This window comes from Dictyostelium purpureum (assembly GCF_000190715.1).
Source record: "Dictyostelium purpureum unplaced genomic scaffold DICPUscaffold_392, whole genome shotgun sequence".
Lineage (NCBI taxonomy): Eukaryota > Evosea > Eumycetozoa > Dictyosteliales > Dictyosteliaceae > Dictyostelium > Dictyostelium purpureum.
This window is the reverse complement of record NW_003519728.1, coordinates 6,692-29,561: the sequence shown is the minus strand read 5'-3', so window position 1 is coordinate 29,561 and position 22,870 is coordinate 6,692. Positions and strand designations below refer to the sequence as shown.

At 25.8% G+C, this 22,870-nt stretch overlaps 8 protein-coding genes across 8 annotated transcripts in view; 5 read left to right on the top strand and 3 right to left on the bottom strand.

The window, feature by feature from the left end:
- Positions 1-346: 346 nt before the first annotated feature.
- DICPUDRAFT_157863 (uncharacterized protein) lies at positions 347-2,765 on the top strand (the record flags this gene model as incomplete). The annotated part of the gene is made up of 3 exons (XM_003293015.1): positions 347-783; positions 859-1,032; positions 1,103-2,765. The coding sequence occupies 3 exons, from the start codon at positions 347-349 to the stop codon at positions 2,763-2,765; spliced, it is 2,274 nt and encodes a 757-aa protein (XP_003293063.1).
- A 1,021-nt stretch (positions 2,766-3,786) lies between these two features.
- DICPUDRAFT_157862 (uncharacterized protein) lies at positions 3,787-4,080 on the top strand (the record flags this gene model as incomplete). The annotated part of the gene is made up of 1 exon (XM_003293014.1): positions 3,787-4,080. One exon carries the CDS (start codon positions 3,787-3,789, stop codon positions 4,078-4,080), a length of 294 nt encoding a protein of 97 aa, XP_003293062.1.
- An 840-nt stretch (positions 4,081-4,920) lies between these two features.
- On the top strand, positions 4,921-6,577 carry DICPUDRAFT_83651 (uncharacterized protein; the record flags this gene model as incomplete). Its single annotated transcript, XM_003293013.1, has 4 exons — positions 4,921-4,997; positions 5,120-5,508; positions 5,584-5,647; positions 5,743-6,577. The coding sequence occupies 4 exons, from the start codon at positions 4,921-4,923 to the stop codon at positions 6,575-6,577; spliced, it is 1,365 nt and encodes a 454-aa protein (XP_003293061.1).
- A 254-nt stretch (positions 6,578-6,831) lies between these two features.
- Positions 6,832-9,453, bottom strand: DICPUDRAFT_157860 (uncharacterized protein; the record flags this gene model as incomplete). The annotated part of the gene is made up of 2 exons (XM_003293010.1): positions 6,832-8,568; positions 8,644-9,453. 2 exons carry the CDS (start codon positions 9,451-9,453, stop codon positions 6,832-6,834), a joined length of 2,547 nt encoding a protein of 848 aa, XP_003293058.1.
- A 98-nt stretch (positions 9,454-9,551) lies between these two features.
- Positions 9,552-9,761, bottom strand: DICPUDRAFT_157859 (uncharacterized protein; the record flags this gene model as incomplete). The annotated part of the gene is made up of 1 exon (XM_003293009.1): positions 9,552-9,761. The coding sequence occupies one exon, from the start codon at positions 9,759-9,761 to the stop codon at positions 9,552-9,554; it is 210 nt and encodes a 69-aa protein (XP_003293057.1).
- A 1,334-nt stretch (positions 9,762-11,095) lies between these two features.
- On the top strand, positions 11,096-15,255 carry DICPUDRAFT_157858 (uncharacterized protein; the record flags this gene model as incomplete). The annotated part of the gene is made up of 3 exons (XM_003293012.1): positions 11,096-11,257; positions 11,380-11,942; positions 12,024-15,255. 3 exons carry the CDS (start codon positions 11,096-11,098, stop codon positions 15,253-15,255), a joined length of 3,957 nt encoding a protein of 1,318 aa, XP_003293060.1.
- A 366-nt stretch (positions 15,256-15,621) lies between these two features.
- DICPUDRAFT_157857 (uncharacterized protein) lies at positions 15,622-20,956 on the top strand (the record flags this gene model as incomplete). The annotated part of the gene is made up of 9 exons (XM_003293011.1): positions 15,622-16,912; positions 17,034-17,380; positions 17,460-17,806; positions 17,878-18,306; positions 18,391-18,688; positions 18,764-19,087; positions 19,162-19,594; positions 19,679-20,154; positions 20,222-20,956. 9 exons carry the CDS (start codon positions 15,622-15,624, stop codon positions 20,954-20,956), a joined length of 4,680 nt encoding a protein of 1,559 aa, XP_003293059.1.
- A 715-nt stretch (positions 20,957-21,671) lies between these two features.
- DICPUDRAFT_41462 (uncharacterized protein) overlaps positions 21,672-22,870 on the bottom strand; it is a gene marked incomplete at both ends in the record, with an annotated part of 3,701 nt that continues 2,502 nt past the window's right edge. The window contains 3 exons of the mRNA XM_003293008.1: positions 21,672-21,815; positions 21,889-22,317; positions 22,389-22,726. Coding sequence (XP_003293056.1) covers positions 21,672-21,815; positions 21,889-22,317; positions 22,389-22,726 — 911 coding nt within the window. The remainder of the gene's footprint in view (positions 21,816-21,888; positions 22,318-22,388; positions 22,727-22,870) is intronic.

Genomic DNA, 22,870 nt, shown 5'->3' with positions numbered 1-22,870 from the left:
AAATAATTTACAAAGCCATTAAAAAAACAGTATTTTATTTCTATTTCATTGTGATTTTTATAATAATTAATTTTTAAATAAAATCATTGTATATATATTTCGTTATTTGATAGTTTATTGATTTGTTTAAAACATATAAGGAAATGGAAATATATAATTATTTAAAAAAAAAATTTAAAAAAAAAAAAAAAAAAAAATTAAAATTTTCAATTTTTTTTTTAAAATTTATTTAAATTAAAATCATTTTTTTTTAAATAAGATAATAAAGAAAATCATTAAGATCTCTAATAACAATAAAAAAATAATAATAAATAAAAGATAAACAATAACAATAAGAAAAAACATAATGGTTAAAGATGATAACAATGATGTCGAATTCAAAGATATAAATAACTCTAGCAATGGAGAATCGGGTCATAATGGTAATGTGGCAACAACAGCGAAAGTAGTCTATGATATAAGTTCGAATATAGCAGATTCACTTTCAATTTCAAATCGTATAAAAAACAAATGCCAAGAGTTAATATTAAATAAAAAGAATTTGGGCGTAATTACACAGGATGAAGAGTCAAATAATATAATTTCAACATTACTGTCCTCTTTAGAAGTTGATTTTATGGATATTAGAAAATCGATGAGAGATACCTATTTAGATTCCGAATATAACAAAGCAAAAACAAATGAAGAAAAGGTCAAGTTAGAGGCACTTAATTTAACCTATCAAAATATTTTATATGAAAAATATCATTTAGAAAAAGAAATTAACTCATTAAAAGATTTCAAGTAAGTTATCAGAGCTATTAATCTTTTAAACTGATTATATTATTATAAATTTCGTTATTAATCAAATTTTTTAAGCATTGACCAATTTAAACCAGAGTTACTACCAATTGAAACATATAATTCAAAAGTTCAAGATATTTCATATAATACAACATTTAAATCAGAACCTATCGACACAAATGATATCGAATTAAATGAGCATAATAAGCTAGTTAATAGATTAAATTTTGAAATTTATGAAAGAAATAGGTAAGATAAAACCTTTAATTACATCATAAGGTGTATCAATTTATTAATTCTCTTTAATATTTTATTTTAGAATGATTGAACAATTTAATAAAATTCAAAGAGATAAAAAATTACTTTTAGGATTAAACAATACAAAACAAGAATTCCTATCTTCATTATCAAAGAATCTATCAGTAATTTCGACAAAGATAGCACCAGTTCAAAATTCATTAATCAAATCAATTACATCTATTAATAATCCACCTCTAATGTCAAAGAGAACCGCATCATTTAACTCTACATTCGAACAAACAGTTTTTAATTTACCAAAGCCACTATATGTACTTTATTATACTGTAAACTCATTTTTACAATCAAACAAAACAACCAATAACAACGGAGCTAAAAGCCCCTCATTAAGAATCAAAGGGGATATGGAAAAGGCAATTAAATTTAACAAAGAGTATGTAGAAAAACAAACACCAGATAATGAAACCAACGAAGAACAACCAAATGAAGAAGATCAATATTATTATATTCACCCATTATCAGTTTTATTGGACTACACCATTTTAGATACCAAAACAACTTTACAATTTCGTTGGAACTGGTCAAAAAATGTAGTACTTTGCAAAACCCTAGGCCATTCAGATTACTATCTATTCAATATATTCCCAAATGATAATGGCTTTTCAAATTATACAAATGGAATTGATATTCCACCCCTTTCAATATCTTCACAATTTGCTTCACCATTTACATCCCCAACACCATTATCACCAAAACCAATCAATAATAATAGTACCAGTAAAAGAAATAACTTTTTAGCACCATCACCTTTACCACCTCTATCACCACCTTCATCTTTAGGTAAACCTTATAAGTGGGTCCAAGTTTTATGTGGTTTATTACCATGTAAATTTATTCAAATTGAATCATCAAATCAAAAATTCGAATCGACTGATCAATGGTCAATAACTTCAGAAATTATGAATTCAATTTTTAAAAGACTTGAAACTAAAATTTCATTTGAAAAACAAATTGGCTATTTAAAAACACAAACTTTATTATATCCAACCTTAAATATACAATCCACTTTATCAGTACCTTCTTCATCATCATCCTCCTCTTCCTCATCATCATCCAAAGCCTCATCATCATCATCATCATCATCTGACAAAAGTAGTAGAGATAAAGACAAAAGTAGAGATGATAAAAGAGATAAAGTTAGTATCAGCCAAAGCAATAGTAGCAGTAGCAGTAACTTATTTATAAATAATGATAATAGCGAATATCCACCAATTAAATTCATATCAATTCAAGTAGAATCATGCCCAAATGATTTAATAGGGTCAGATTTTATTAAACTACTATTTAATAATAGTATTGTAGATATTGATGTATTGATTATTGTTCCATACGACTATCCAATAGTTCCACCAACATTCCAAATCAACAGTTCAAAATCAAAAGATTATAAAGAAACCCTTACCAACCATATTATACTATTACAAAAAGAACAAATTCAACAGTTGGAGACCTACTTTAATTCACAATTTATTTATCAAAATAGTCACTTAGAATGCAATAACGAAATGTTCCGACAAATGATTATCAGACTAAAAGATATTTTAGAATTTTTATCTAGCGACCCAAGAATTATAAAATCAAAATGTCAGAATAGATTTTCAAAAGGTAAATTAAGATCATTACCGCTCCAATTCGATTCAAAAACCTCACTTTGGAAACATTAAAAAAAAAAAAAATAAAAAAAAAAAAAATAAAATGAAACATTTTTATAAAAAAAAAAAAAAAAAAAAAAAACAATAATATAATGACAACATTCAAACGATAATAGTAGACATTTATTTATCATTTCTCTCTTTTTTAATCTGTTAATATTGTTATTTTTAGTATATTGTTTTGGAGGGTTAAATATATTTAAATTTTATTAATCATAATTCAAATAAATAATTAGAGTGTGTGATGTGGTGAGTTTTGATTTTTTTTATTTTTAATTTTTTTTATTTTTTTTTTTTTTGTGTGTGAGGGTGTGTTAATTCTTTGTGTGCACAAGCGAACAAAGTAGGAATATAACTCTCTTTGTTGACAATACATAACAAAATTTGTATTTTATATATCGTAATTGATTATGATTAAGCTTGATCATCAACAATTTACCTTAGAATTTAAAAAAATAAAAAAAAGGAGGGAGATATAAACTTGGAAAACAAAAATTAATTTATTTAATTTAAATTTAAATTTTAATTATTTTGAATTTAAATAATTTGATTAAATTATTAAATTAAAGTTTTTTTTTTTATTTGTATTTTTTTCTATCTGTTTTATTAATCAGTCCAAAAGGCGCCGCCAAATATATTCACTTATATATATCTTTTAAAAAAAAAAAAAAATATTTATAACAATAACAGTAATAATAATAATAATAATAATATTAAAATTAAAAATAATCTGTGACAATTATTTGTTCTTACAATTAAAAAAATAAGAGATAATTCACATCTTGTTTAATAACACTTCAATTTAAAGTAATTATAATTTTTAATCTTTATTGATAAAATATTTTCAATAATTATATTAATTTATTTATTTTTTTATTTAATTATATTAATTTTAAATTTTTTTTTTTTTTTTATTAATTCCTTTATAATAATAAAAAATAATTTAATTTCATTATCTTTATTAAATAGTAGTTAGTAGTTAAAATATATACATATATTTTTAAATAATAATAAAATATATAAATAATAAAAAATGACTGCTTGTCCTGAAACCCCCAAAAAACAATTTTATAACAACCCAAATAGTTTTGAAGATTCAGATTTTTATAATATTGAATTCAATAGTTTATTGTTTGGTCCAATTCAAAATCAAAAGTATTTATATGATCCATATTTTTATCAACTAAAGAAATTAGAATGGGAAGAAAATAATTTAATGTTAAACTATAGAAATAATAATAATAATAACAACAATAATAATAGTTTTACAAATATTAATAAACTACCACCAAAGGCAACTAAATCAACAAAACTAAATTATGATTAGTTGTTTTTATTATAATGGTCGATTTTTCTTTGTATTTTTAAAATTTCGAAAAAAAAAAATGTAATTTAAATTTAAATAAAAGTTTCATTTCAATTATTTAAATAAATCTATTTTAAAACTATATACGTTTTATTCTTTATTTTCTTTATTATATTTTTCTTTTAAACTTTTTAAAAAAAAAAAAAAAAAAAAAAAAAAAAAAATATTTATTCTTTGATTTATTTAACAATAAATTTATTCAACAAATTAATTTTTTTTAGTTATTAATAGTAAATCACACACAAATCCAATCATGATTTTGATCGGGGAAAAAAAAAAAAAAAATTTTAAAAATTACTTTTTTTTTTTTTAATTTTTTTTTTTAATTTTTTTTTTTAAAATTTAATTTTTAATTTAATTTTTTTTAATTTAAATTTTTTTTAAAAATTTTTAAAAAAAATTTGGTTTATAATTTTAAAAAAAAACAACAATAATAAAAATACATAATTCATTTCATTGATCATTTAAATATATTAAAAATATCAATAAAATAACAATATAATCAATTCACATAATCACAATAATACATTTTTTAAAAAAAGTCACCCACTCCTCAAAAATTTTATTATAAAATCATCAAAAAAAAAATAAAAAACAAAAAATAAAAAATAAAAAAATAATCAATTATACACCATCATTTTTTTAATTACAAATATATAATCATATAATCATATAATCAATATTAAATCTATAGATTAGTTTAAAAGAAAAGTAAAAGAAGAAAAAAAAAAAAAAAGCAGAATTAAAAAATAATTACTTTTTTTTATATTTATATACAAATATATAAATAAAAAGAATATAATGTCATTAATACAATCAGAAATTTCAAATGAAGATCCTGAACAATTATTTAGAGTTTTAGAAGTAATTGGTCAAGGGTAAATAATATTACATTGGAATTATTACAATATTTTAATAATGAAAATGGACATTTAATTAACAATTTTCTTTTTCATTCTTTATTTAATAATAATAATAATAATAACAATAACAATAATAGATCTTTTGGTGTAGTTTGTACATGTATAAATACTATAACCAATGAAGTTGTAGCAATTAAATTTTTAGAAATGGAAGGTGAAGAGAACTCATCATTAAAGAAAGAGATTACAATTTTAAAAAATACAGTTAGATGTCCTTACATTGTAAAATATCATGGTTGTTATGTTAAAGAGAATAATTTAATGATTGTTATGGAATACTGCGATGGCGGTAGTATTTTAGACATTATGCAAATGTGTCAAAGAACACTTACAGAGATTCAAATAGCAGCTATTTTATATCAAATTGTAGAGGGTTTAGTTTATCTTCATTCAAATAAAATTTTACATCGTGATATTAAAGCTGGTAATGTTTTAGTAAATAGATTAGGTCAAGCAAAATTAGCAGGTAAATACTACTATAGATATTAAAACCATTCAACAACTATTCATAAAATCATACTAACCATATTTGTTAAATTAGATTTCGGTGTTAGTGCAATACTTGTAAATACAGGATTTAAACAAAAAACTGTTGTTGGATCACCGTATGTAGAAAAAAAAAGATATATTTATATATATTGAAATTATTCAAACAAAATATTAATATACTACTTATTATTATTATTATTATTTAAAATAGATATTGGATGTCACCAGAGGTTATATCACCACCAAAAGGATCAAATGGATATGATAGTAAAGCAGATATATGGTCATTAGGTATTACAGCTATTGAAATGGCAGAATCAAAACCACCTTTATTCAATTTAAATCCTGTTAAAGTTATTTTTGTAATTCCATTTAGACAACCACCAACACTAGAAACACAGAGCAATTGGTCACCAGAGTTTAATGATTTTATATCAAAATGTTTAAATAAAGAGGCAGATAAAAGACCATCAGCAATTGAACTTTTAGAACATCCATTCATTAAAAAAGGGAAGGAGAATTCACATCATATTATAGGAGAATTAGTAGAAGAATGTATACCAACAATGAAAGAATATAGGAGAAGAAAAGCAGAGGAAGAGGAAGAAGAGGAAGAAGAAGAAGGTGAGGAAAATCACGGCTCATCAGTTTCATCATCAGGTTTACAAAAAGGCACACTCCTTAAAATCAATACTGTTACTCAGAGAGCAACTATTATGAGGGAAGGCAGCGATAGTGATGAAAATGGTGGTAGTGGCGGTACATTTATCTACAATCCTAAAGATAGCTCCAATACAAGTAATTCTGGTACCGTAGTTTTTTCAAGAGGAAATACAAAAGATGATGAAGAGTTTGATTCAGGCTCTGTAGTTTTTAAAGGTTCAACGCTTGTTGAGAAATTTGAAAGTATGAAATTAAAATATCAACAAAAACTAAAACAACACCAAGATAGTGACGATGATGATGACGATGACGAAGATGATGATGAAGATAATTTCGATTCTGGCTCAGTAGTTTATACAAAATCGCCATTACAAGACGATTAAATAAATATATAAATTAATATAAATAACATATTATATAAAAAAAAAATTAAAAATAAAAAACACATCAAAAAAAAAAAAAAATATATACATAACACTTTTTTATTTGCATAGCTTTTTTTAATTATAAAAATAAATAAATAATATACACAATGGAAATATGCAGATTTAATATTTGTTTTATTTTTTATTTTTTATTTTTTAGGAAAAAATAAATGATTTTAATAATTTATTATAATATTAGGATGCAATCTCTATTATTTCATTGATTTTTCTTTTTTCTTTTCTTCTTTTTCTCTTTTTTCTCTTTCTTTCTTTTCTTCTTTTTCTTTTTTCTTCTTTTCCTCCTTTTCTTTTTTTTCTTTTTCTTTTTGTTCCTTTAATTCTTTTTCACGTTGTTTCTTATCTTCTTTGGATTTCTTATCGTCAGAGACATTACTGTTGGAAGAATGTGATAATGGATTTGGAGCTATTGTTGGTGACGATGGTGTTGATGATGTTGGACCTGAGGTATCCTTGCTAACTTTTTTAAATAATGAATTTAAACCACCACTTATACTCATTTTTCTTGAAGGTATACCATTATGATCATCTGTTTGATTTGATGCAGCTGGGGTTGCGGTTGTGGATTGATGTGAACCTGATTCGTTTGAATGTGAAGATGTATCTGAGTTCATAGAGTTTGATCTACTGGCAGCTTTTAAACTAGCTAAACGAGCTTTTTCCATTTCTAACTCTTCTCTTTCTATTATCAAATCCTGTTTTTCAATCTCTTTTAAGTTTTCTTGTTGTTCATCGAAAAGACGTTGTTGCTCTTCTTTTAATTGATTAAGCCTGGCTGTCTCTTCATCTTTGATTCTCTTTTCTTCATCTATTTTCTTTTGTTCCTCCTCTTGTTTAATTCTTTCTACCTCCTTTTCTTTTTCTTCATCAACCTTTCTTTTTTGCTCTCTTAATCGTTGTAACTCTTCTTGCTGTTCCTTTAAAGCCTGATCCTGTTTAATTTTATCCTGTTTTTCTTTTTCTTCTTTTTCTAATCTTTCCTTTTCCTCTTTTTCTATTTTTTCCTTTTCTTCCTTTTCTAATCTTTCTTTTTCTTCTTTTTCTAATTTTTCTTTTTCTTCTTTTTCTTTTTCTTTTAAAACTCTTTCTTGTTCTTGTTGTTTGAGTACTCTATCTTTTTCCTCTTGTTCAGCTCTTTCTTTTTCCTCTTTTTCTTTTAGTTTTGATATTCTTTCTTTTTCTTGCTCTTCCTTGGCATTCTGGGCAATTTGACGCTCTCTAGCTAAACGTTCAACCTCTTGTCTTTCTTTTTCTTCTCTATCAGCACGTTCCTTAAATTTCTTTTCTTCTCTAATTTTACGGTCATTTTCTAATTTTAATTCTCTTTCCTGTTCTAAACGTTTTTTTTCTTCCTCAGCTTTCTTTTCTTCTTCCTCCTTGCGTTTTTTTTCTAAGGATCTCTTTTCTTCATCCTCCTTACGCTTTTTTTCAGCTGCTACCCTCTTTTCTTCATCTTCGACTCTTTTCTTTTCGGTTGCAATTCTTTTTTCTTCATCTAGACGTTTTTTTTCTGCTATTCTTTTATCTTCATCTTCTTTACGCTTTTTCTCTAATAAATTTTTTTTTTTTTCTTCCTCTTCTTTTTTCAATTTTTCTTGCTCCTGAAGTTTAGCCTTCTTTTCATTTTCTTCTTTTTGCTTTCTTTCTTCTTCTTCTTGCTTTAGCTTATTTTGCCTCTCTAGTTCCTCTTTTTCCTTAATTCCTTTTTCTTTAAGCTCCTTTTCTTTTTGTTTAGTAGATTTTTCATTATCGTCACTACTATCACTGTCACTATTGGAGCTATCATCACTATCTTCATTTGAGCTTTGGTCACTATCTTCATCACTGTCATCATCACTATCATTCATTTGATCCAACATAAATTGAAGTTCCTCAACCTTTTTCTTCATTCTCTTTAAGTTATATTCGGCATCAATTCTTCGTTGTGATTCCTAAAAAAAAAAATATTTATATTTAATATAAATTTTTATGAGTTTTAAATTTTTATTTAATTTAAAAATACTTACTTTATTTAAATTATCATACATTCTTTGTTCAATTTCTTTGATTTTCTTTTCATATTCGACAGCACTATCTCTAAATGAATCTCCACGTTGTTTCTCTTTAAATTGTGACTCTTCTGCAGATTTTAATTTTTCAGATTGAACATGAATTTCGTGAGTTAAATCATCAGTTCTACTTTCTAAATCTTGAACAGATAAACGAAGTTTTTCGATAGTCTCTTGAGATTTTGATTTTTCTGCCTCGACCTTGTCAAGAACTTTAATTAAAAGTGATTTCGAAATCATTTTGGTAGAGGCATCTCTAAATTTGTTTGTCCACTTTTCATCAGTATTAAGAATTAAATCTAAACCAATTAAATCTTCAATCTTTTGAATTTCTTCGAGACTATTTAGTATAATTTGTTCAGTCGATAAAAGATTTGATGAGCTACCTTGTGAAGTAAGTGTTGGTGATGTTGGTACTGATAAAAGACTATTAGATGATAATTCTTTTTTAGGAGACGATGATGGAGTTATATTTTGTGACTGTTGATTTGAAACCTGTAACTGTTGATTACCATTGGTGCCCGGTATTAATTTTGATAAACCTGAAAATAATTTATTACCATTTTGCTGTTGTTGTTGTAGCTGTTGTCTCTTTACGGCCAATGCAACTTCTTTGTTGAAATCTTTTTGATTCTGTATCATTCTATTTCTGGTATCCTCAAGGATTTCTTTAAGCTTTAAGTTATCGTCGGCCATCTCGCTGAAAAGTTCGCTCATTGCTTGAATTCTTCTTTCTAACTCTTGCGATTTCTTTCTCTCTTTAAACATTTCTTCATCTTTATAGCTGGTAATTTCATGCAACCCCTCGACGACCTTATTATTTGCATCTTCTTTTTTTGTAATTTCATCTTTTAATTTTTTGACCTTTAATTTAAATCGGTATTTTCTTCAGATTTCTCTTGTAAACAAAAAACAATTGCTGAAATTTTTCTTTCATATTCATCTCTTATTTCCTCGATAATTTTATTTCTACTAAACTCCTCTTTTGATAGACTTGTTGTTGTAGAACTCGTACTATTAGGATTGCCATTTAAATTACTATTGCTTGATGCTAAAACTGAGCGGGTATTGCTCATTTTAATTTAAAATTTTATTTCGAAATTATTATTAAATAACAAAAAAAAAAAAAAAAAAAAAATTATATATAAATAATATAAAATAATAAACTATTTATTTTTAATTTATTATTTATATAATATAGATATATATATAAATGATATATATATAATATAATTATTAATTGTATATTATTATTTGTACACACTCTTTTGGTTTTAAAGAAAAAAAAAAAAAAATCTGTAAAATTTTTTAATTATTTTTTAAAAATTTTTGAAATTATTTTTTAATTAAAAATTTTTTTTTTTTTTTTTTTTTTTTTTTTATTAATTTATTTAGTAGTTATACCAAAATGGTATTGAAAATTGTCATTATATTTATTTTTAGAATAAAAACTATAAGCTATAGTAAAATGAAGAAATTATATGCATTGATTAAATCGAACATTTGAAACCCATATAAAATTTTTTGAAAATTTTAAAGTGAGATGGTCAATGTAGTTCATTGAAAATTGAAACTATTATTAAAAAAAAAAAAAAAATAGTTAAGTGTTATGAAAATATAAACATTTTGATTTTGATTTTTCAAATAATAACTTAACTAAAATACTGATGCACTGGGTAATTTCAATAATTAAACTTAAAACGTGTTAAATTAATAATTTTATTTTAAATTAATTTCAATTAAAATAATAATCAAAACTTAAAACTTACTTTTTTAATATTTATTTATTTTTATTCAAAGAAAAGATAATAATATTAACAATTCTTTATCTTTTTCTATTTCTCTTTCTATTTTTTTATTTTTAAAATAATCACCCGATTATAATCGAACTTGACAGGTACAAGTCGTTTTGTGTATTTTTATTTTAAATTTAAATTTCAATCGGCGCAATATAACGCCATAAATAAGATACTTTTTTTTTTTTATTTTTTTTTATTTGTTTTATAAAAAAAAATTTTATTTTATTTTTTTTTTATTTTTTTTATTTTTTTTATTTTTTTTTATTTTATTTTAAAAATTTAAAAATTTTCTTTTCTTTTCTTTTTTTATTTTTATTTTTGTTATTTTTATTTTTTTTTTTTTTTACCAAATAATCAATAATAAATAATAAATCAATAATAATAAATAATAAAGTTTATATAAATTATATATAACTTTTTTTACTATTTTTATATTGTATAAATTATAATTAAATAATATAAAATAAAAATTAAAATTTAATTTTAAAAAAATTAAAAAAATTAAAAAAAAAACCTTTTTTTTTTTTTTTTTTACAAACCCTTAAAACACACACATATTGTAAATAAATATAAATAATATTTGTTAAAGATATAAATATATACAAACAAAAATGAATATAAAATCAATTATGTCTCTTTTTGTTTGTATTTATATTTTTACAATATTAACCGAAACCGTACATTCACAAGGCCCATATCCATATGGTACAGAACCAGGATGCTCGATGTACGGGTTTAACGCAAGTTATATTATTGTAGATAATTTCAAGCCAGTAAGTAGCATTATAAAAAAACAAATTAGGAATAGCTAAATATGTCATATAGGAAATTAAAATTTAGGGATAAAAAAAAAATTTTTTTATGTTCATTTTTTAATCATTTCTTTTTTTAATAGTATGATCATACAGATATGGCACCAAACACTTGTCAAGCCTCTCACCCAGAATATTCAAATTCTTCATGTTGCACATTCAATCAAACTTTAGTATTATCAGATAATATGGTTATGGGAGCAGCAATTTTTGGACGTTGTCCAGCATGTCTTTATAATGTATGGGATCTCTGGTGTGCATCATCATGTAGTCCATATCAATCATCTTTTATGATCCCCACCAAAAATAATACCGAGGGTAAAATTTCAAATATTGATTTTATTCTTCATCCAGATTATGCTTGGGGTTTATATAATAGTTGTAAAGATGTAAATTCAAATGGTGCACCACCATTCGGCACCCTTTGCCCAACACCATTACTGTTCTTCCAATCAATTTTCTCCACCAACCCTGCATTTTCCATCAACTGGGTTTTCAACGAAACTGGTTATAATGGTAATATAACTCCATGTACTGCAAGTTGTTCATGTGGTCAATGTAGTGACTCTTGTACTGCTGCTCCTGCTGTAAACAATATTGTTTTCTTTAATCAATCATTACCATCAACCTATATGTTTGACCAAGAGTAAATAATTATTTAGTAGTTATCATTTAGACGTTTTTAATTGTTTTATTAACACTTTTTTTTTATTTTTTATTTCAATAGATTACCATGGTTAACAGTCGGATTAATTTGGGGATTTGTAATTTTTATTTTATCATTACTTTTATTATCGAGTGGTTGGATGTTATACAAAAAAGAACTTTTATTAATCAGTACATCAAATCAAAAAATTGGAGTATTTATGGCATTGTTCATAGTTTACGTTATCGCTATTTTAATTCCATTTATTATTGGCGCAGTCGATTTACCAACTCAAACTACCCAATGTCTTTGGAAAATGCCAGGTGATCACGAATGGTACTGCGATTTAGCTTTATTTGTTGGATCATATGTCATGTTTGCTTTGACTGTTCTTTTTGTCATGACCCTTGTTATTTATCTTTTATCATTATCATCCCAACCAATCCCAGGCTCTTCATCAGATGTTTCAGTTAGACTTCCAAACTCTGATTCACCATCAGACTCTCCATTATTGCAGTCAAGTTCAAGTGAAAATAGTTCTAGTTTTACAGCTGGTAATTTTGTTCAAAAATTATTTTACAAATATGGTCAAGTAATCGCATCTCGTCCATTGATCGTCATTGGAGTTTGTCTTATATTCACCGTTGTTATGGGTGTTGGTATTAAATTTTTACAAATTGAAGAAGATCCAGTCAAACTTTGGGTTGCACCTGGAAGTAGAGCTGCTCTTGATAAAGATTATTTTGATTCAAACTTTGGACCATTTTATAGAGTTGAACAATTAATTATTACACCAAAACAACCAGTCGATTCTATCTTCCAATACGATCTCCTTTTAGAACTCTTTAACATTGAAATTCAACTTATGAATTTAGTTACAAACTACAATAACAAAACTGTCACCTTACAAGATCTTTGTTTCCAACCAACTAAAAAAGGTTGTCTCGTAGAAAGTGTTTCTGGTCTTTGGCAAAGAGATATTAGTAAACTAAATACTACTCAAAATAATATTTTAGGTTATTATGAAAGTTGTCAATCTAATTTACTTGGTGCTTCATGTATGGATGCAGTTGGTGCACCAGTAAATCCAAGTGTAGTTTTAGGTGGTTGGGAGAAAAACTCAACCAATGCAACCACATTTGTTACTACATTCCTTCTTAACAATCCAAACTCTCAAGTAGACGAAGCAATGGCCTGGGAAAATGTATGGTTAGCTACTATCCAAAACATTTCAAAAGCCTCAACAGTTTTCGATATCTCTTACAGTGCAGAGCGTTCAGTCCAAGATGAATTATCACGTGAAAGTGAAGCTGATGTTCCAACCATTATTATTAGTTACAGTGTTATGTTTTTATATGTCTCATTTGCCCTAGGTAGTTACTACCCATTCCCAAATAGATTCAGTTCCATTTTGGTTCGTTCAAGATTTGCACTTGGTTTATGCGGTATTTTAGTAGTTGCATCATCAATCGTTATCGCAGTAGGTATTTGCAGTTATGGTGGTCTTAAAGCCACTCTTATTATTTCCGAGGTTATTCCTTTCTTAGTCTTGGCCATTGGTGTCGATAATATCTTTATTATGGTAAACACTTTTGAAACTCTTCATGTAGTTCGTTACGATCCTCAAACTGGTGCTTCAATTTTACCCACCGCCGAGGATTCATTAGCTCGTACTCTTTCAAAAGTTGGTCCATCCATGGCTTTAGCTTCTCTTAGTGAAGCATTAGCTTTTCTTTTAGGTTCATTTACTGGTATGCCAGCCGTTCAGGCTTTCTCATATTATGCTTCAGTTGCTATTCTCTTTGATTTCCTTCTTCAAATTAGTGCTTTTGCTTCTCTTTTGGTTTTGGATACCAAACGTACAGAATCAAGACGTATCGATTGTTTCCCATGTGCTCAACTTGGCGGTGATAATTCAGATGATGAAGATGAAGATGAACGTCAACCATTTATGCGTGCTGACATCAACAACAATCTCAACTCACAATATAAACTTAAAAAAGCTAAAAAGACTACTCTACTTCAACTTGTCTTTAAGAACACCATTACCCCACTTGTCGTTAATCCAATATTTAAGATTTTTTCAATCGTTTTCTTTATTGGTATGCTTTTAGTTGGTATCAATTATTCTTTCCAAGTTAGTATTGGTCTCGATCAAAGAGTAGCTCTTCCAAGAGATAGTTATCTTCAAGCTTATTTTGATAATTTAGCAAATTATTTAGAAGTTGGTCCACCATTTTATATTGTTGTCAAAGGTGATTATGACTATGTAGATGTAGCAACACAAAACGACTTATGTACTGTAGCAGGTTGTAATAATAATAGTCTTGTCAATGTTTTCAATAATGCTCCTTATATTAGTCAAGGTATCAGCTCATGGCTCGACGATTATTTATCTTGGTCACAAACCTTTGGTTGTTGTTTATCTTATCCAAATGGTACCATTTGTACTGATCCAACTTGTTCCCCATGCTTTTTAGTAACCAGCACAGGTCGTCCAACACCAGAAGATTTCCAAGAGTATCTCCATGATTTCCTTGGTGCACCAAATACTGCCTCTTGTCCAATTGCAGGTTTAGCCTACACAAGTGATACCAATATTCAAAATGGTACAATTATTGCCTCACGTTTCGATGGTTATCATACACCATTACGTACTCAAAACGACTATATCAATGCTATTCAAACTGCTTATTTCTTGGCTGATGAATCCAAATTGGATGTTATGGTCTATAGTATTTTCTATGTCTACTTTGAAGCTTATCTTACTATCAAGAGTGTTGCTATTACCTGCGTTCTTTTGGCTTTGGCTGGTGTATTTGTAATGTGTTTAATCTTATTAATGAACCCATTAGTTTCGTTATTGGTAGTTATTTCAGTAGGTATGATTTGTATTGATCTTCTTGGTATTATGACCCTTTGGAATATTAGTCTCAATGCAGTATCGGTAGTAAATCTAGTAATGGCAATTGGTATTGGTATCGAATTCAACGTTCATATTGCATCCGCATTTGTCAAAGCTCCAAAACATCTCTCAAGAGAACAAAGAGTTAAATATGCCCTCAACGAAATGGGTGCCAATATCATTTCTGGTATTTTCATTACAAAATTATTAGGTGTCTCTGTACTTGGTTTCTCTTCATCCGAAATTTTCACTGTTTATTACTTCCGTATGTACTTATCTATAGTTATTCTTGGTGCTCTTCATGGTATTATTCTTCTCCCAGTATTACTTTGCTTATTTGGTAGTGATGCTGTTCAATTTGATCGTATTTGTAGCAAAAAAGATAAATATTCTTTATCTGAAGAATAAAATAATGGAATTAACCTCAATTTTATAACATTTATAATATTGCAGAAATTATTTAAATAAAAAATAAAGTTATTTAATTAAATAATTAAATAATTATATAATTAAAATTTTTTTATTAATTTACATTTATATATGTTATATTTTTAATTTATTCCCCCATAAGGATTAACATCACTTTTTTTTTTTTTAATTTTATTTTTATTTTTTTTCATTTTTTTATAATTTTTAAAAAAAATTTTAAATTAAAATTTTTTTTTTTTTTTTCATTTTTTTTAATTTCTTTTATCATTTTTTTTTTCATTAACATATGCACCAATCGTGATAAGATCACCACCTATGATTTTTTGATCAAGTACCAAATACAACATGTACCAACCTCCACAACAGCAAGGTGTTTCACAAATACCTATATCACCACAACAACCAATCCAAAAACCATTACCACAACATTATATTTCAATACAAGGTAATCCTCAACCAATAGGTCAACAACAACCACAACCTCAACAAAACTATATACAACAACCTATTGGCGGATTAGCACCACCGCAACAACCACAACCTCAACAACCACAGCAACTTCAACAGCCACAACAACTACAACAAACCCAACAACCAAATCTACAACCACAACAACCAAATCTACAACAACAGCCACAAATACAACAACCATCACAACCACAACAACCAGTTCAATCACAACCACAGCCACAACAGACTCCTTCACAATCAAGTTATGCCCCTCAACAACAAGCACAACAATTTCAAGAACAAGTTGATTTTTTTTTAAAAAAATTAGATTTTAATTTAACAGATGAACAAGGAAAAATTATTTTAGAACAATGCAAACAAAAGATTATATCATTTGGTAATACAAGTATTGCATTCGCATTAAAAAATAAATTCTTCTCGCATTGTGCAAGCTACCAAAGTACAATTATTCAATTTGTTAGACAACAATCACTAATTAGTAGAGAGGGTGCATCAGCAAAACCAGTACCAGTAACAAATTCAGTTAAAGTTACAAAAGAATTTTTCAAAGAAAAGTTAAATCTATGGAAAACAATAATCGCATTCTTTAGAGAGAATCTCAAGTTTTTTAACAAATGGAGAGAACTGGTCTATGTTGTAATTCAAAATATAAACCAAACTCATCTAATACCACTAGAGATCCAAAATGAATTCTTCTCTGAATCGTTTTCATTCTTAAAAACTATATTTACATATGTTGGTGTCGAATTTCCTCCCTATCAAACTCTCAGAGAAGTTAAACTATCCAACACACATCCAAGTTTAGAGTTTCAATCATTTATCGAACCATATTTTGGTAGAGCAGTTCGTTTATCAACACTTTTAACACTTTCAAGTTTATCAAGTACTGCTAGAATTGTAGGTTCTTCAATTTCTTGTAATCAAGACAACATGATTTCCTATACCAATCAACTAACTGAATCACCACCATTCCTCACCTCAAATAAACCTTTAAATCATAAATATGCTATTGTAGCTCAACATCTTTTTTCACAAAGTCTAACATTGGAACCAATTAAAGAGTTATTATTCCCACATGTTCAATCAAATACTTTAAAAACAAAAATAATTTCCATTATAACCGAAGCAGCTATTTTAAAGACTTTACAACTATTAAACAAATATCGTAAGCTTTAATTAATCAAATAATATAAATAATAATAATAATAATAACAAATTGAATCTTAAATTATAAATGGTATTAACTTTTTTTTTTTATTTTTTTTTATTTCCTTCCTCTATTAAAGCAAAACAATCAATTGATAATCAAATTACAAGTGATTCATGGAAAGAGTGGATATTATTTAGTGATCAATTTTATTCATTAGTCGAGGGAACATTGATAGATTTAGAACAATATATTGTTGGTTTGTCAGAAAAAAGAATGAATGATGGTGACACAATTAAAGATAATATGGTATTATATTTATTTACAAAAATTACAAATATTACTGAAGTTAAACAACTTTTTATGCAAGATTTACAAATTGTAAATGCAAATAACTTTGGATACTTAACACCAATAGTACTTTCGTTTTGTAATAATAATGAAGTTTATACAGCTAGTTCTCAAAACCTTTCACTTTATTTCTTTGTAAGCTATTAATTATATTATATACTTCCATATTATAAAATTCATATGCAGTTATATACTAATAATTTAAATTATTTAGCTTTTAAAAATTAGTAAAGATATACCCGATGCAGATATTCAAAGCTATGTTAAAAGAGTTTTAGACAAGTGTCAATTTAATCACGCAATTTTTCCATTTTATAGAAATTGGTGGGATGTAGAAAGAAGCAAACAAAAGCAAGAATTTATAACAACAACCGAAGATATTAGACTTTACAGTATCTATTGTACCGTTATACCAACAGATAGCGAAGCTGAAATTATTAAATATTATTATTCAAACACCGAACAACAATATTATTTCCCTGGTGGGATTAAGGTCAATGGTAAAGTTAAACCAGTTTCAAATTTAATTTTATTAAATATGCCACATAGATGCAGAAAAAAGTAATTATATAATATCAGCGTATTTATTTAATTTATATTTATATTAATTGATATCATTTCATTTAATTTAGCCTTCTTCAAGAATTTTCTATGCTATTAGATAAAGATGGACTAATTCCACCTGCATTTTTAGAAGATTATAACAAATTGGTGCATTATACACCAAGTAGTTTATTACAGCTTCCTTTAAGTTATTTGAAAAGAATTGAAAAAACAATACCTTACCATACAGTATTAGAATTAGTTAGTCATAGATTATTTAAACTATTAAAGGGAAATAAAGAACTACCAATAATTTTGAAAACACTTCAAGATGTTCAATCACTTAAACCAATTCAAAATTTACAGCTATCGAAATCAATTGATTATTTAATTTTAAAAATTTCAAACTCATTTGGTATAGATATTTTAAGCAATAAAGATTTTTTAAAAACTTTAAATATCGGTCCATTGTTAAATAGAAGAGTCATTACAACCATTGCAAGATTAATTAAAATTAAGTAAGTAAAAATAACTGTGGTTAATGTATAGCCACCCTAGATTTTTTATATTAACAAAATTTTTATTTTTATAAAAAAAAACAGGGGTATATCGGAATATAGTAGGGTTCAAGATGTTCCCATCTTTATTGAAAATGCTTATAAAAACTATCCATATATGTTTTCAAAGACATCATTAGAATTTTTCCCAGATTTTATGAAAGCAGAGTTTGAAAAAATAAATCATCAACCAATTAAACCACCAACTCTTCAAAAAATTCAACATGAGAATCAACAAAAACTTTCACTTTTCTCTCAAGGCTCAAAACTATTGGTTCAACAAAAACAAAATATTTTACAACATTATCAACAAGAAAATAATACAAGTTTATTCTTTTGTCAAGTAAAAATCATACTTTTTTATGTGTAAAATTTATATCTCATTTACTAACTAATATTTTATTTTATAAACTTTTAGATTTTTGTATATATTTTAGAAGCCAAAATTAAAAATGAAATTTTAATGCCATTGGTTCAACAACTAGTTTTTGTTCCACCAGGTATAGGAAATGTTCAAATTACCAAATTAACTGCAATTTTTGTTGATTTCATTCTAGATGAAGTTATAGCTAATCATTCACAAAACAAAGCAGACTTGGTTAAAAAAGTTTCAGAAATTTTATGTCAATGGATATTTAAATATAAAATTTTTTCATTAAACACAATAATTTTATTTTTATTAGATAGAGATGATAATATTTATTCATATCAAATTTTAGATTTAATGCTATTTAGCTCAAGTGTATGGATGCAATAATATAGATAATATTAATAATCTTTAATACTAATATATAATTTTTTTTTTTAAAATTATAGGAAATAAAAGAAAGGGTTCAATTCTTCGAGCAAAAACATTTTAGAGACAATGTGGTTTATAAAACTGATGATAACTATTTCTTAAAGAATATTGAATTCAATTCTTTATTTAATGATTTAATTCCAACTCTTACCGATCCAACAACACACTCTGAAATCTCATTCCCAGGTGCCGCATTACCAATTTATTACAGCAATACTATTTCAAGATTTATACCAATAATGGATATCATGATGAGCAAGTGCGTCGAATTAGATAGAAAAGATCTATTAGAGAAATTAATTGATCAATTCCAAGTTCCATATCGTTACTATCATGATGAAAAAGAAACAACAATTAAAGAACTTTTAATTTATTATTTCGACTCAAAGATGTTCCAAACCTCACCAGATTCAAAACTATTATTCGTAAAATTATTAAACTTTGACAATGGTAACTATAATCTTATTAAAATTAATACTATAGCCATATTAAATTATTGTCCCCTTACTTATATAAATTTAATATTTTTATTAGAAACTAAATTCACAAGCTATTTTAATCAATATTTAAAAACCCAAAAAATTGAAGAGTTCCCAAATAACGATAACTATAAAGATTATTTTAGAGAATTAATAACACCATTATCCGATATGATTGACCTCTCAAATCCAAATGTGTTTAATTCGTTGTCTTTAAAACTCGAACAATTATTTTTACAGGAATACCCAAATCAGATTGAAAATAAATTAAGCTCAATAATTATGGAAATATTGTTACTACCAATCAATCCAAATGACTCAGTATTGGGAATAACTAGTTTATTGGACTATTATACAAATATTAAAACAAACTTCCCAAATAGAAAAGAGCCACCTTCCTCATCAATGGTCCTATCATTATCAATAATCTTTGCAATTTTACCCCCATCTTTCCATAATTATTTGATTCCTAAAATTACTCAAGATTTAATTACTGAAATTGATTTATTAAAATTAAATCCACCAATAATGGTAAATATATTTAAACCCACTTTTATTCTATCATTGAAACAATATTAATTTTTTTATTTTTATTTAGAAAAATCAATATCTATATGGCAACTACTCAACAAATGTTCAAGAAAAGATGACAGTACCATTAGAATGGTATATCTATTTTATCCAATTTTACTTTTTATATTGTCCATTAGAGAGATTATTAACATTCAAAGATATAATAGCAAATGCCAAAAGTGAAGTTAAGACCGTATCTCAGTACTATGTCTTGCTATCAATATTCGCTCCATTATTACCAAGATATGGGGCTCAAACAAACCATTTAACTTCAATTGTTAGAGAAATACTATCGCCATTAAATGATGCAGATGTTTCAAATGATATAGAATCAAAACTTTTACAAATGGATACAAATTGGTTAACAAACGAAAATGATATAGATATCGATTTTATGAACTTGGATGACTATTATGACGATGACGATGATATTTTTAGTGACAATAACACAAGCAACACCAATAATGACGAAATGGACTTTACACAGGGCATTGGACATCATGATAGTACAAATATCTTTAGCAACCACAGAAATGACGATATCATGAACGATAACAATAGCACCGACGAAAATAGTAGCTTTTTAAACAAAGAACAAAAGAAAATTCTATTAAAGAACGACTTAGAAATTATAGAAACCATTACCGATTGGATCTACCATTTGAAATCACTTGTTCCTTTCTCTCCATTCCGTGAAGAACTTTATAGAACTGTCAAGGAATTTAAACCCAATTTCAAGAAAAACTTTAAAACTTTTTAAATAAATAAAAAAGAAAAATATCAAATATTTTTTTATTATAAAAACATGTGCACAAATTTAAATTTTTTATTTATTTCTTTTATTTGAGAAAAAAAAATTGTAATATTGTTTTTTTTTTAGATTTAATTTATAAAAATTTGTAAAAATTTTTTTTTTATTGTATTAATTAATATGGTTTTATATTATTTTAAATAAATATAAATATTTAAAAATAAAAAATTATTTAATTATTTCGGTTGTTTTTTTTTTTCTTTAATTATTTTTGAATGAATGTACACCAAGTATAATAGTAGCAAACTTCTATTTAGGAAGAAATTCGCCGTGGAAATAGTGACTTTCTCTCTGTCCGTGAAAAAAACCTCTTACAAATCTTTATATTGTATTTGGCGGATTAGGACAATCTTTCATGTAAATTGTTCAAATGATAAATAATTTTGTAAAAACGAACGACCAAAACTCCAAACTTATGGTAGTCAAAAAAAAAAAAAACTGAAAAACTAAAAAAAATTAAAAAAAAAAATTTTGAAGAAATTTTGTAAAAAAATAAGTTCAAAATATAAAAAAAAAATAAATAAAAAAATATACAAATAATTATTTTATTATTACTACTTTATAACAAAAAAAAAAAATAATCGAATTTTTTTTTTTTTTTTTTTTTTTATCTATACAAAAGTAGTTATAGTTTTTATTTTAATTTTTAAAAGGGATTTAAAATTTAGTTGACTGTTAAAAATTTAACACGAATAAATTGTGAGCCTATTCTAGTGTTGTCTAAATTTTGTTGAGCAACTAAAGCATTTTCTATATTATTAAAAGTAACAAAACATTTTGATTTTCCATTATTTGGATTTATATTTATCTATAAAGAGAGAATTATATTAATATTTGGTTTTATAATTTTTCTTTAATTTATATTAAATAAATATACTTACATTTATGCTCTTTAAATCTCCGTATTTTGAAAAAATATTAATTAAATAAGAATTTTCTAAGGTACCTTTATATGTACAAATTAAAATTGAACCGGCGTTTATATTGTTTGTATTTTTTGATGATCTTTCTCTTGGCGAAATTTGTGGCGAGTTTGATGGTGAGTGATGTGGTTGTGGTTGGGTTTGTGGTAAAGAGTATACAATAGTTGGTTGTTGTGGATGGTGGTGATGGTGATAGTAATATTGTGGGGTTTGTGGATGGTGATATATGTAATAGTTTGATTCATTTTGGCTCCAATTTGCTGGAGCTGGTGCATGGTGTACTTGATATATTGGTGGAGATGAATTTGGTGATGAAGAAATTATTATTGGTTCATTTGAATAAATTTGTGGGTAATAGCTATTTGGATAAGTATTTGAGTTGTATTCCTAAAAATGATAAAATATTAATTAATATATATTTAAAAATTATTTTATGTATATTTTTTAACAAAACTTACTTGTGTATAATAGCCTGAATATGGTTCATTTTGGTAAATATAGGTATATTGTGGAACTTGTGGGATTGGTTGTGGCTGTGGGGAAGATGAACGTTGTGGTGGAATTGGTAATGGTTGTGGTGATGATGAATGTTGTGGTGGAATTGGTAATGGTTGTGGTGATGGTGAACGTTGTGGTGATTGTTGAATAGATGATGAAGATGAAATCGACGACATTGATGGACTTGAAGTTATTGTTGGTGATACTGAACCATTTATTGAATTTATTGATGATGTTGAGCCTGATAATGAAAGATGAGGAATTTGTTGAATTTGTTTTTTATTTGGTGCATATTTAACTAGTGGTTTAAAAAAAAAAAAAAAAAAATTAATATTTTTAAAATAATGGTTAAAATTAACAACAATACATACCAACTAAAGGAGTTTCACCTAAAATTTAATGGACCAGACATATTTGAAGAGCATTAATTGAATTTGAATAT